Source organism: Hemibagrus wyckioides, linkage group LG09 (assembly GCF_019097595.1).
Source record: "Hemibagrus wyckioides isolate EC202008001 linkage group LG09, SWU_Hwy_1.0, whole genome shotgun sequence".
Classification (NCBI taxonomy): domain Eukaryota; kingdom Metazoa; phylum Chordata; class Actinopteri; order Siluriformes; family Bagridae; genus Hemibagrus; species Hemibagrus wyckioides.
Window position 1 is genome coordinate 23054151 of NC_080718.1, and position 15133 is coordinate 23069283.

The 15133-nt window shown below is 38.1% G+C and overlaps 1 protein-coding gene across 4 annotated transcripts in view; it reads left to right on the forward strand.

Moving 5' to 3' along the window:
• zgc:103755 (uncharacterized protein LOC449988 homolog) overlaps positions 1-15133 on the forward strand; it is a 69604-nt gene that overhangs the window by 37443 nt on the left and 17028 nt on the right. For 3 of the 4 annotated variants that reach the window (XM_058400105.1, XM_058400106.1, XM_058400104.1), the window contains 3 exons: positions 4759-4821; positions 13322-13489; positions 13880-14017. In XM_058400105.1, coding sequence (XP_058256088.1) covers positions 4759-4821; positions 13322-13489; positions 13880-14017 — 369 coding nt within the window. The remainder of the gene's footprint in view (positions 1-4758; positions 4822-13321; positions 13490-13879; positions 14018-15133) is intronic. The other variant, XM_058400107.1, reaches the window with a different exon arrangement.

Below are 15133 nucleotides of genomic sequence, written 5' to 3' on the forward strand. Positions count from 1 at the left end.
CTTTCTTTCTTTCTTTCTTTCTTTCTTTCTTTCTTTCTTTCTTTCTTTCTTCCACTCTCTCTCTGTGTCTCTCTCCCTCTCTCCAGGTGTTAGACATCTCTTTATACACTGCTTAACTATATCCATGACTGTACATCACTATTATTTAAAAACATTTATTTATTTTTCTTTTTTTCTATATATGCAAGCTTAAATAAATTAGCTGTTTCTATAGTAACAGTAAATCTGTAGTGTATGTGAGAAAATAAATCGAAATCAGAGTCAAGATTTCCCCAGCGCTTAGGATTTAACAGTCAATAATTAAGTAATGATTTTAAGACTTTGGCATTACGGTAGTCTCTGACGGCAGAAGCTGGACTCCATAGCAGCTTTTATTAAACAAGGGTTGTTCAGCGTTATGTTTTCGTACGTGAAAAAATTTTTACAGGTGATGTCCTTACAAAAAAAACAGACCACCGTGATCGTTCAATTAAGAAAATCATGCAAATGCGTGAACTTCACATCATTCGGAAAATCCAGTGTTTAGCTGGTTCTCATAAACGCTCATTGACAGTTTTCCGTCTTCCATGATGGATGTAGAGCTTCATGGCGGTTTTGTTTCCACAAAATTGTACACGTTTCCTGGAAATTCTGTAGAATCCAACCAATCAGATGACGACTTTGGAACTCCTGAAATGTCTCCAGTTTTGGGTGTCATATGCATCAGACGTTCAGCTATCCGGATAGTAGGCGTGACATCTGAGGCTGAGACTACTGATGTTCGTTTCTGCCATTTATTTTTAGCACAAATGCTTTCAGCTAGCATGCTTCATTATGATTAACTCTTTCTATCATTCCCTGTATTATCTCCTAAACTGCACTTTTTTCCCTTCTGCTCACATACACATACATGCCTTTAGTGCCCTCATAACCCCCCACCCCTATCCCATTCTCCCTTATTTTTCATTTCCTCTCTTTCCTCTCGATTTTCCGTAGAGGGCTGAGTCATGCGTCACTGTTCACACAGGCCCCGTAGGGTGCTTCATGAGTCACAGAGTCAGTGTGACGCACACTACGGGCTTCGAATCGCTGCTCTGCTCAGACCCCTGTCCCATAATGGCAGTATCCGAGCTTCACTCTTATTTTTAAGAAGCTTTAATGATACAATCATTCTAATGCCTGTCAGTAGTAAAAGAAACCATCTTGGCAGTGAGCTGTTTTAGTGCTCCCTGATCTGCCTTCTTATTTGACTTAGTGGATTTTTGTGCATCATGTTGATACGTTGTCCTGAGAGATAATGAGAGATGTCCTGTGTTTAATGAGCAGATCTGCTGGTGTGAGGAATGAGATGGGGTCAAGAAGTATATATGACTTTCTTGGCCTCACTACTTAGGCCTGACAATAGGGCTGATTTACTAACTGCGCTCTTATGCGGGCTAATTACGCTGCGTGGGGAGAAGACGCTGCCCTCACAATTCATTTCTTCATTTCTTGCACACAATTACGGTGTCTTGACATATCCTGAAGACTCATTTTTAACAATTAAGTCAGTCGAAGAAATTGTTTGCAAACGAGTGGAGCAGATAAACATTGCACTCATGATTGCACCGAAAATATTTCTATTTAATGAACAGTCCTACAAAAGAAAGCTGATGAGCTTTTGCTGCAGGGTGTTAGATTTAAAAACACAAACAGGATCTGATTAAAATGCGCAAGATTTTAGTCACCTTAAACGTTCTTATTATATGATTAAATGTTTTCAGGACGGGTTGTTTGGAGAAACTGTAACCGCAGAGTTATTGGTGGATTTATTTGAAGAAACAAATTTTTTTACAGTCTATTGCATCATGAAACACAAGACATCATGTTCCAATATGCAAATTCAAGCTGTGCATATAATTCCAGAGGTATAGAAGTGGTCCTTTCAGTCTGTCCTTCCTTCCTTCCTTTCCTTCCTTCCTTCCTTCCCTCCCTCCCTCCCGTCCCTTCCTTCCTTCCTTCCTTCCTTCCTTTCCTTCCTTCCTTCCTTCCTTCCTTCCTTCCTTCCTTCCCTCCCTCCCTCCCTCCCGTCCCTTCCTTCCTTCCTTTACTTTCCTTCCTTCCTTCCTTCCCTCCCTCCCTCCCTCCCGTCCCTTCCTTCCTTCCTTTACTTTCCTTCCTTCCTTCCTTCCCTCCCTCCCTCCCTCCCTCCCTCCCTCCCTTCCTTCCTTCCTTCCTTCCTTCCTTCCCTTTCTTTCCTATCTATCTATCTATCTATCTATCTATCTATCTATCTATCTATCTATCTATCTATCTATCTATCTATCTATCTATCATTTTGTGGTCACTCTTAATGTTCTGTTTATGAAATCAGTATCCTTTTTTAAACTTTTCAGAAGTCTCCAGTGTCAGCACTTTGTACTAGTTAGAAGTAAAACTGTAACAAAAAGTTTTCTATATTTACTATATTTAAGAGAGAGAAAAATGCCAGACTGGTGAGTTAACAGCTGTTTGGTTGATATAAAATAAGTGATAACGAACTGCGATTACTGTAGTTTGCGATGATATTAAACTTGATATGCACAATTTCTAATAAAATAATATATAATTACAATATAATAATTTAAAATAAATTAGCATCTGCAATCTTTTCATCTATTTCCACTAGTACATGGCGACTCTGTCATATTTTGCCCTAAAACATCTCTTGCTTCTTATGGTTTACACACACTCAAATAAATAAATAAATAAATAAACAAACCCTGAAACACATCATTGCCCTTTTTTTTTCTCTAATTTGACTCGATCTCTCATTACTGCATCCAAGGTGAACTTGAAATGAATTATTATTTTATTATTGTTTTTGTTTTTTTTTGTTTTTTTTGTTTTTTACTTTTTGTTGTTGTTGTTGTCTTACTTTTTTTTTTTATCAGCATAATTTGCTTTAACAATTAGATGGCTTACTTGAGCAGTCACAGCATGGTGTGTTTTGTTTTTTATTCAGTTGTGTGGCATGCAGGCATCGTAGTTCCTTTACACCGACACATTGTGCGTTTGACTTGTTAACAAACAGCTACTCCCACAATCCCAGCTCTTATTGCTTGTATTTGTTGAAGCAGAAAGAAAGAAATGACACCAGAGAGCACGAGAAAGACAAAGACAGAGAAATGGAGAAAATATAGATCGGAGTTACACGATAGCGGCAGAATGCTTGTGCGCTAGTTCAGATTTTTTTTTCTTTCTTTCTTTCTTTTTTTTTTTTTTTTTTGCTGTGCTAGATAATCATTAATTAGTGGTTAAATATAGGCTGAAGAGGTTTGTGCTTAGTTGCAGTGTTTATACAGACTCAAAGGTCTGGTTCTGCTTAAATGCAATTACAACCAATAAAAGCTATTTATTTTGGTTCATTTCCTTTATACAGTGGAAGAAGAAAAAAAATCCATATACAATTAAAATTACAGTTTTTTGCGAGGTTAAAGAAGAAAAAAAAATCTTTAGAAATAATAATTGTTGGGAATTTGCCAGGGGAAGACGGATCAGGAATGTCTTCCTCTACAAGCCTTTGGAAAAACAGTGATCTGAATCTCTCTACTTCTAATGATTTTACAGGCAGCTTATATGCAGCCATTCTGACTCAGGTTTAGAGGAAAAGGGAAAAAAAGTGAAAGTACTTTTCCAACTCCCTGTTCTGCCCCATCTCTTTGTGTTAAAAATGGTGGCCAACTGAAAGAACATCAGTGAGTCAGCACATGCTCGATTGTTCACTAAGTTGGATCATTTGTTGACTTGCTTACTCATAATATCTAAAAAGATCGATCCACGGGTACCAGCTACTGGTGTAATGATGTAACTTACAGAAAGAGTCACCGAAGGAATCTGTAAACAAATCTTTTTGGTGATCTGATTCGAGTCACTGGGATGATTCAGAATCCATCATATGTTTTTCCTCCAAAAACATTTCAATTTTTTTTTTCTGTTCATTCCTGTTGCCTGCTGTAATCACACAAATGATGGAAAAATTATTGATCTTGCTATTAGTTTTTTTACATCCTGCAATTTTAACTGGCTTGCAGTCATCGTATCTTCCCAAAATCTGATCGACTGAGTCAGGCTAAAAAGTTTGATAATGTTAAAAAGATATTTGTTGTCTGGAACCCGGCGAGCCGGTCGGTGAGGAAACGTGTGTTTATAGCTCCTATAACATCTGTGTTTTTTGGAAGTTCTACATGAACTGTACTTGTGCTACAAACGGATAAATAGTGTGATTTTATGTTTATTAATACAAGGCAAATTTATAATGCAGGCAAATTGGTGATGAGACCCACCAAATGTGCAGTTATAGGAAATCACATAATGAGAGCTTTCTCTCTCTGCTGCAATTTCACTACATATTCAACATATATACGAAGCAAAGTGTATTTTGTCACCATTGTTGGTTGCGAATGGAATTTATAAAAAAGTATAACTACAATGCTGTTCTGTTCTTTTGAAAACTTACTCCAGGGACCAGTAGTTATTGTGTGAGTGCATGCTCACCTCTCCTTTTCATGTGTACCTCAGCAGACACACACACACACACACACACACAGGGTTATCTGCCTCTAGCTTTCCTTTAACTTCTTCTTCTTCTTTTTATTTTTAATTCTCTACTTGTTTGAGTTCCCTCCGTTTTCCTTTCATCTGTCCAGCTCACTGCTTTTCTGTCTCCGTGTTCAGTATTTGTTGACCGTTCCATTTCCTCTACTATTTTTATTTATTTATTTATTTGTTTGTTTTTTTCACTTTATGTTTGCTCTGAAGGTTTAGCATCAATGAAGGCGAGGTCCTTACCAACACTCGCAAGTGGTGTGGATGTTCAGACAGGTAATTAAAAGCCTGTGTGGGACGTTAATTAAACTAACCCTTGCTTTGATCAGTTGAGACCTGCAACACTAATTATGGTTGGCATGACATGCTTAAGTGGTTCAAATAAAACGGAGGATTTACCTCGGTGTTGGCACGTACAGTATCATAAACCTCGGTGCGAACGATGTTTCTTGTTCTAGGTCACGTGTCAAACTTAAAGCTGTGCACAGGTTTAATATAGTGACTGCTTCGTTTAGTTCTGCTTGTAGTGACTACGACTAGTGACTTTGCCGTCACACTACCTGGAATACACAGCATGCCGTGAGCTCATACACATGCCGTGTGAAATTTTCAGTTCACTTCTATTTATTTGTATAATGTTTTTAACAATGGGCATTGTCTCAAAGCAGCTTTACAAAAGTATAGAAGCAGAATGATAAAGTTACTATTTATCTCTAACATTTATCCCTAATAAGCAAGCCCGAGGTGAGGGAAAATCGCCTGAGATGATATGAGGAAGAAACCTTGAGCCTCAGAAGGGAACCTCATTCTCATTTGGGTGACACCAGACAGTAAATAATGTAAATGTAAATAATGTTCTTCAACAGTTTATATTCACATGGAATTTTGCAACTATGTGCTCCTGAGAAACTAATAGGTCAACATTATTTGCTGTATAAAATCAGCACGCATCTGCTGTGTTTGCATTACAATTCAAGACGTTTGTTAAAGCAGAAGAGCTCAAGCTGGGAAGACAAAGACATGGAATGGAGAAATGCAGCACTGACTTGCATGATTTTTTTTTTTTTTTTTTTTAGATAGATAGTCATATAGTAATTAGAAATTTACCTGATGCCTAGGCATATGTTTACAACCTTGTATAGTATTTATTCAAACCTCTAGTTGTATAGTATTTATACAAACCTCAAAGGTCTGGTTCTATTGAATCTAAAGACACCTCTGTCTCAGATACCACATTTTCTTTAAAAGTTATTGCCATTTACAACCCAAGAAGAAAGGCTTAGAACTGAAAGGTGATTTATTTTCTCGTCACGTGTTGGTGGAGATTTTATTTTCTGGTCTTGTGTGATTAAGTGACTATAAATCCCAAAAATGTGTCATGCAGTACAGAGACTTGAAATACGAATATGTGGGGAAAAAAAAGAAAAGCAAGAAATCGTGCTGGATTGTGAAAAGAGATTGAAAATAAAGGGTGCTTTGTGAGTTCTTCTCAAATCTCTTTCTTATTGTTATACATTTTTTATATTTTTGACAATCTGATATCTACTATGTAATCACACTGTCCGCTGTCATGAGGACAACTTTCATTTTGAGTCGTTTCCTTTCAAGGTTTTTTTTTTTTTTTTTCCTTTTGCCACTTTTTCTCACCACATCTCTGTCATCACAATTTGGACCTTCGTCAAACTCGCTCGAATCCTTACGCTTACCGATTTTTCCTGCTTCTAACACATCGACTTTGAAGACAAGATGTTCACTTGCTGCCTAATATATCCTACCCACTAACCGGTGCCAAAACTGCAGCTCTTGTGCGGTGTTCCCGATCTGCAGTGGTCAGTATCTATCAAAAGTGGTCCATGGAAGGCGGCCAAAGCTCACTGATGCATGTGGGGTGGCCCGTGTGGTCCGACCCAACAGACTAGCTACTGTTGCTCAAATTGTTGAAGAAGTTAATGTTGGTCCTGATAGTAAGGTGTCAGAATACACAGTGCATCACAGTTTGTTGCGTATGGGGCTACATAGCCGCAAAACAGTCAGGGTGCCCATGCTGACCCCTGTGCACCGCCGATAACACCAAGAATGGGCATGTGAGCATTAGAACTGGACCACGGAGCAATGGAAGAAGGTGGCCTGGTCTGATGAATCGCGTTTTCTTTTACATCATGTGGATGGCCGGGTGCGTGTGCGTCACTTACCTTTGGAATACATGGCACCAGGATGCACTATGGGAAGAAGGCAAGCTGGTGGAGGAAGTGTCATGCTTTGGGCAATTTTCTGCTGGGAAACCTTGGGTCCTGCCATCCATGTGGATGTTACTTTGACACATAGCACCTATCAAAACATTGTTTCAGACCATGTACACTCTTTCATGGAAGCGTTATTCCAGAAGAATAATGTGCCATGCCACAAAGCAGAAATGGTTCAGGAATGGTTTGATAAGCACAACAACGAGTTTGAGGTGTTGATTTTGCCTCCAAATTCCCCAGATCTCAATCCAGTCAAGCATCTGTGGGATGTGCTGAACAAACAAGTCCGATCCATGGAGACCATTAAAGGAATTAAAGGATCTGCTGCTAACATCTTGGTGCCAGATACCACAAATAAAATTTAATTGAAGCCTTATTGACCAGTAGGTCTAGTGTTACTTCCAGAGCCACGAGCAATAATGTGGGAAAAGTTGCAAATATGGAGCGACAACCGATCAGAGTAAAGACTGCAGAGTGGCACGTGATCCGAGGCAAAGATCACACTGATTCTCCTTAATTTCGTATAATACGATGCAGATAAACACTACTGAATTTTATTCACAAATGCCAAAAGATAATCCCTCAAGAATGTTTCATTTTAGCGGCAAACCTGATTTAGAATGCTAGTTGCTCCACCCACTTTTAAACGTTATAACTATAGCAACCAATAATAGGAATGCCTCCTGGAGACTTAAAATAAAATAGCATGAGCATAAACAGACTAGTCGACTAGTCATTTTCAGGCAAAAGTTGATTAGTACACTGATGATGATATTGAAATGAAGACAAATGCACTGTTACAGTAACTCCTCCATTTTCTCTTACAACACAGCACAAATAATCACCAATTAATTCAGTGTATTTTGATCTTTTTGGCTCTTTTTTGGTCGTTGTTCAAAAAAATGCTGTTTGTCATCGCTATTTCTGCAGCGTAAGCGACGGCCTGCGTGCATCGATGTGACAGCTGGTATTTATGCTGTTTACAAACTGAATCTATTTATGTCCATTTTGCTGTGGCACTTATCCAAAAACGTGATCAAAGCCAACCGTTCAGCGCCGTGAGGAAAGCAATAAAATGCTCTTACACTAGTAATTAAAATACATTTAAACAGTGTTTGTTACACTGCTCCTTATTTACTTCACACGATCTTTGCATGAAAGTCTTTAAGATTTGGAAGTGAATAAAAATCTTTCTTTGTCGTTTTAGGAAAAAGAGTTATGATTTTCTTAAAATAGAGGTGTCAGAATGAGACCACACTGAAAATAAAATTTATATAAAAGTTTTAGACTTTTAAAATATTTAAAACAAAGACAGTACATGTTCAATATCTTGAATATTTAAGATTTCTAACTCTATTTAAAGATGTGCGATATTAAACATATTAACTGCTTTGCACAAAAGGTCTCACACTTTCAGTGAGGGGAAAAAAGTGAGAAAAAAAGGCTTGACAAATGGCTGAACTTGGGACTAAATTTTCATAAAAATTCATTGTTATCTTTCACAGCTTGGTAATATTTTTTTGGTCTTATTAAGTGTGTCGTGTAGTTGCCCAGGCGTTCGTTGATATCCAGCTTCGGCTTTTTTTAGTCAGTTCCTCAAATACTCGGTTATTTCTGACTGTACCACCCAGTTTGTCCTGAACAGACTTTTCTGGCCATAACTGTAAAAATAAACCTGTCTTCTCATCACTCCATTTGATGCATTTTCTGTCACAAATTGACATTAGTATTTTTTTCACCTCCATCGCGGCATCTACTGTTTGCAACACGCAGGGTTTCTGTGCCTGTAGAAAGCATGTGATATGAGACAATTTCTGATTGGGTTTCTTTTGCTAAGCATTTAGCCGTAAGATTTTAACACAGTATTTTTTTACATTGACACTACTGTTGCTAATCCTGCTTCAGAGCAGGGTTTCATAACCTCAGGTAAAAATCAGTGCTAACCCTGCTACTGTGAAGCGTTCCTCTACCCAGGTTTAAAAGCTAGGTTTAGAACAAAAAAGTCCAAATAGGACGTGTGTGTGTGTGTGTGTGGTTTTTCCCCATTTTCATTAAATAGTCAACTTTCTGCATACAAATCTGATTGTTTGTAACGTGAGGTCAGAGGCAGGACACCAGCGTTTTAACTCAGCATGTTATTTATTAAGGGCAAACCAATAATCATCATTATAGTTCCAAGCAGAGCTCAAAGGACAGGATGTCAAAGCTGTCATTAATCCCCCTCACTGTTTATATTTTGCTTCACAGCTTTGGTCTCTGCGGGGAAGTGTCCAGAATCTGAGAGCTTTTTGGGGAGAGAAAAAAAGAAAGGATTTTCTGGTCTAATGAGTTGAGCCATTTGGTATAAAAAGCCAAAACATACTGTTTAGTGCAAACCAAATAACCAGGTTATGCCATACCTTTAATCAAGCATGGTGGTGGTAGCATCATGCTCTAGGGTTGATTTTCAGCAGGATGTACTGGGAAGCTTGTTTGCCATCACAAGCAACATAGATGGAGGCAACTTCTTCAGGACAACCTGCTATCAGTTCCAGTCAGATATCTGCATTTACAACAAAGATATGTGTTAAAACAGTGCAATGAACCAAAGCACAGTGAATAGCTTGAAATGAATAAATGAATGAATGAATGAATTTATAAATAAATAAATAAATAAATAAATAAATAAATAAATAAATACAAAGTTTGTATTTATTTATTTATTGTTTTTGGAATTGCTGAGCTGAGACTCAGAAAACCTGTGGCATGACCTGAAAATTACTATCCACCAACATAGAGTCAAGTCTGTGGATATATGCAGTGAGGAGTGGAAGAATGCCAAAATCTCATATCTGTAATTGCTTCGAAAAGGCATTTCACACTGAGGGGGCGAATACTTAGCAAGTAAACAATATGAGATTTTCTAACGAAAGAGAGATATCAGGGTATAAAAAGACAAGCTAATCACAGGCTGTGTCATGAGGGCAAACACTTGGTGGTAGGATGCAAGTGCAGGTCATTAGGAACAGTTCCAAATATCAGAACACATTCAGGAAATTACGAAACGAGACTTAACACTTCAACAGACGTAAGGCAAAGAGCAGGGTCAACATAGTCACAGGTCAATCAGGCTAGTGTTCAAAACCTTTCTGGATGTTCAAAACACTGCTGCTAGATGACTGAAGAATCAGGAAACTAAGAGTCAGGATATAATCAGGCAGATCACAAACATAGCCTGGAAACAATACAGTCCACAATAGTCTGTTTGGACTCTTATACTGAGGTGTACTGTACGTGCAAAGGACATGCTCAAGACCATTTAGATAATCCTCAAGGCTGAAAACAGTAGCGCAAATATCATAAGGGATACAAAGAACAGGCACATATATTTTAACAATCACATTAACTTCATCTTAAAAGATTTAACCTTATATATAAAACCATCTCATAATCATGGGACAATAGAAATAAAAGAAGAAATTCCACACTAGACAAAACCGAAGTTGAGAATAAAAAAAAAAAAACTAAATCTAATAATTGATATAATGAAAGAAAATATGATGAGACAAGGAGGAGACAGAACAATAAATAAATAAATAAATAAATAAATAAATAAATACAACAAAAGGAATTTCTGTGTATGATTAGTGAAAATTCATGACACTGTTCTTATTCAACATGTAAAATGCTTCTACTATGTTGGGAATTACTTCTACTATGTTGGGAATTAGTCGACGTAATAACCCAAAACTAATCAATATCCTAACCAATAACCACTGTGCCAATCCCAGGTCTCTTTATGAGTCTCTGTATGAAGCGTGTACTCTTGTAGGCTCGTTCTCGTCACTTGCATGATAAGTGATAAATATTCCTCCTATTTCTCTGTAAGTTTAGCATTGATTTGCTTTTCTGCGCTTTTATTGGCTCACACTTGGCTGAGCTTTGTTCTGAGCATCGTTCCTTTTGTATTCTCTCCTCGCTGCCCTTTTCTAGTTTTCTATTACGTTGATAGTTTCGTGCTGCCCAACTATTCATCAGTTCGTTTCTGCCGTTTTTGCAGATGTTGAGAGGTGAGAGGTGATCGTTTGCGCTCGTTTTAATTCTTTTCATTTGTGGAAAGCTGATTGTTTCGGCTCTGTGAAGGAGCACTGATTTCATCCACACCTGAGAGGTTTGAGATTGTTTTATTTATTTATTTGTCTCACTCTCAATTCAAGGTAGTTTTTCTCTTTCAGATTGCCATCGTTTCGTTGTGTCAGGACGGTTGAAGCTGATTTGTTAAGAAGAGTGGGTTTTTTTTGTTGTTGTTGCATTCTAGCCCTGCTAAGTTATCCCACTTGTTTAATTTCACTTTAATTTGTTTCCCTTATGGCATGCAAAGAAGCCAAATGGTTTCCTTGAAAGATTTGAAAATGAGCAAACGACATCTCTAAAGGCTGTACTGATAAAATAATTGTCTCAGCTGTTTATTTTTATTGGAATATGGAGCGTTGCTGCTTAAACGTGTGAAACACACGCTGATGCCGATGAAAATATATTAATTTAGCACCCAGTGTGTGATTTAAAGGCACTTTGAGTGGGGTTTTGATTGAGTGTATACATTAGTACCACAAAAGAGCATTTATTAAATTTGCAGTATTTCAATTTTGCAAGAAAAAAAAAGATTAGTGAACACACAAGAATAAACACAGCGAAGCTTTATGGCTTTATATTTGAGATTCAATATTAATATCATTTAAATGAAGGCTTTCATTAACAAACCCCATGTGAACTGGATACAGTCGTGTCTACATTGTTTTATTTAATATTCAAGTCCTATTCCAGACTTTGAACAGTTATTTGATATCTCAGCACCTCCAATATGTATGAAATCTCTCAAAATCTTCTATCTATTTGACACTATTTCTGCACTGTGAAGCTATAGCCATTTCATCCATTTTTTTTTTCTCTGTGCAGAAACACTCCTGACTCTTGCGGTCATTTTTCTCTTTTCTGTGCACAGTGGTTGAAGCTGATTAGTAAGAGCAGCATTGTTTGTTGCATTCTGTCTTTCTAATTGATCCTACTTTAATTTGAATTAATTAGTTAAATTGCTTTCCTTGCTGCATGCAGAAGAAGAAAACGAATGGAGAAAATAAAAAAAAAAAAGTTCAAGTGAGCATACGTCGTCTGTAAAGGCAGCGCTGATAAAACTAATTACTATCTGCCCACCTTTCTTTTCCATCTGCTATTTAAAAGTATGAAAATCGTCTTAACTGGACGTATTGTATGTGATTTAACTTCAGACTGAAGCGAGCCTTATTCTTTATGCCATAAATGTTCTGTAATTAATGTGCTGTTTAAAGGCCATCTGAATCTCCAAAGGAGGCACAAGTTCTACAGGCTATATTTAGTTCATGAAATGTGAAAGGCGTTTAATCAGACAGCTTTTCCTTGCCGACACTGTCCCCCCTTAAGACATGGTGCATGGTTATCCATTAGCCTCTAACTTGTTTCATTAATGAACTCCTTGGCCCATGAAGGTCTTTGAATGTGAAGGCTTAATGACATCATGTCCCAAATTCATTTGGAAAGGCATTAAAGGCCTGACCTGGCTCCTCCTGCTGTGTCTGATCTTGCCCTTTTAAGTGGTGGGGATGAGGGGTTTAGGTCCCTGCTCATGGCACACACTTTTCCATCACTGCGCTCTTTTAATATTGGACCGAGATGTACATTCACTGGCTTTGAAGTGCACTTAATGCACTTCAAAACCAGGTCAATGTGGTATTTCTTTTCCTTCCAATTTCTGTATCAACTGATGACAGGAATCAAATAAGAATAATGAAGTGCATTTGTAAAACGTACATTTAGCCAATGATTTACAAAGCATCATCTCAGAGTCTAAACTACAGAGTCTGCATTTCCAATGAGGGCTTTTTTTTTCTCTCCATACAAAATATCATGCAGATATACGGTTAAGAGCTTCTGTAAATGATTCATGCCTAAAAACAAAAATTGCACTTAATGCACTTAAAGAAAATAAAATAAACTTTATTTGAAAACTGTACATTTAGCCCCTGATTATCAAACATTTTCTCTAAATGCAACTATTAACAGAGTCTACAGGATTGTGGATTTGACATAAGGACTATATGTTTAGCGTTTTTTTTTCTTTCTTTCTTTTCTCGGTCATACTCGGTCATTAATGTGTTCTGCAAATATTTCTTTACTTTTCTTTTCCCAGTCATCATGAACACATGAAATCATGTTTGGTCAGTTATTTTCTGGTAGATTGACATGAGTAATTAACGTACGTCCACGGCCATTCCATTCTTCATTGCACAATTCTCAGTGTCATGATTATGGTTTCTATTATTTTGCCTTGAGCTGAAATATCTGAATGTGCATGCGTGTGGCTGTTTGTGGGTTATTTTTCTAGATCTGCAAAAAGCCAGGCTCATCAATAAAGCTTCTGGATACGTTCTCCACACTTTAACTGAAGCTTCTGAGCTTTACATCATATTTATTATCGTCACCGTTTTTGGCTTCAGTATCATCACCTCGTTCTTCCTCAGGTGCTCTGTCACGTAGCTGTTCCACATCATCCTCCTCTCTGGACTCCCGACACGTCTCTGTCCTCCAACATCCTATCCCTGCACCTAGACAGAGACGTCCCCTTCGTCCCCGGCAGGAACGGACACCCCCAAACTCCAGATCTACTCCTCCACCATCCTCGCAGTGTGGTACTGTCACACACACACACACTTGCTTATCTCGCTTCTGGAAAGCAGCTAGGAATGTGTTAGCCATTACAGATAAGGCTCATGAGCATGGAGCATGGCTTATCTACAGCGGTGCAAAGTGTCCTGAGTAGATTTGTGATTTAGGCACTTACCCACATGAATGGCCCAGATGGATCAGTCCATTTGCATGAGCACAGTGATAATTACTGCTGCCATGGCGATTATGGTGTTATTGATGTTAGATAATAATGGTTGTCGATAACAGAGAATGCAGATGCTGTTTGACGTCGGTTGAGAGATGATTGCAGTATTAATGATGTCTTTTGTTGTGGAGTGAGGACAGTCTGATGATGTGATGGATGAAGATGAGCTCTGGATGTTTGTTTTTAGGCATGGCACGCAGCAGGACTCCGTCTGCCTGCAGCTCGGTCTCAGATGGTCCCATGTTGCGCTTGGGAGAGCGAGTTCTTGTGATCGGTCAGAGGACAGGAGTGGTCCGATTCTACGGCAAGACCAGTTTTGCCCCAGGTAGGCCTCTCTGACTTGTTCGAGCCTCGGTATATCTTATTTTGCCTCACTTATATACTACGGTCACACACAGTGATCACACACCTCTTCTTCTTCATCTCGGATAATATGATGCAAAAATACTCTACTGTATTTTATACAAAAAATCTCCCTCCAAAATGTTTCATTTTATCAGCAAGAAAAGTGATTACTATGGCAACCATCAAGAATAGTACATCAGGAATGCCTACTGATGGCTTCATAGTACAGCAATTAGAGTCCTGCATTTCTGAACGTAGCTATGTTGTGATTTCACAGTGGACAAAATAGACAAAATATCCCAGGGCTGAGAAACGCCTGGATAACCTGCATTTTATTAGGAATGCCTGTACAAACGCTTGCAATAATCCAAACAATCAATAATGTAGACGCGGCGCTATACATAACTGAACTACTAATCCTGTATGTACATGAGGTTAACACTTAACCGAAAAACAGAATGCTATGAGAACAGCAAACTAACCTCCCCAAAATAATGTGAATAAACAATTCCTTCGTGAAAGCATCAATATCTTATGTCTTTTGGAAAATTTTTGTACTATTTAGGTAAATATTTTCTCCTTATACACAGTACAATCGATCAGCAAAACACATTTGGTCTTTAAAGTATTGTTCAAGCTGCATGGCTAAATCACTGACCTTAAATCGTGCCAGGTTCTAAATCATTTCAAATGGACTTTATTTCTGCTTCTCGCGGTCACTGTGCTAAAAATGGACAAAATATCGCAGGGCTGAGGAACAGACGAAGTTAAAGCCTGGATAACTTTCTTCCTCAGCACTGTGAGATCAAGTTTCACTCCAGCAGGAGGCATGGGCCCCAGTTTAAAGGCACAATTGTAGGTTGAAAGTGATTTCAGATGATGGTTATAATTATGGAATCTCTAAAGGGCCAGGGATAGAAATAAGGGTATCACCTGCCTATTAATTGGAGCTATAGAGCTTTTTATACTTAGAATTTTCACAGTTTTAGATCACATGCCTTTTCGCCTTCTGGCAAAATTATTTGTTTTGACATTGAAATAGGCCATTCATGTGATTCGTGCGAATCCGAGATGTTTTTAGTGAACATACTCTGAC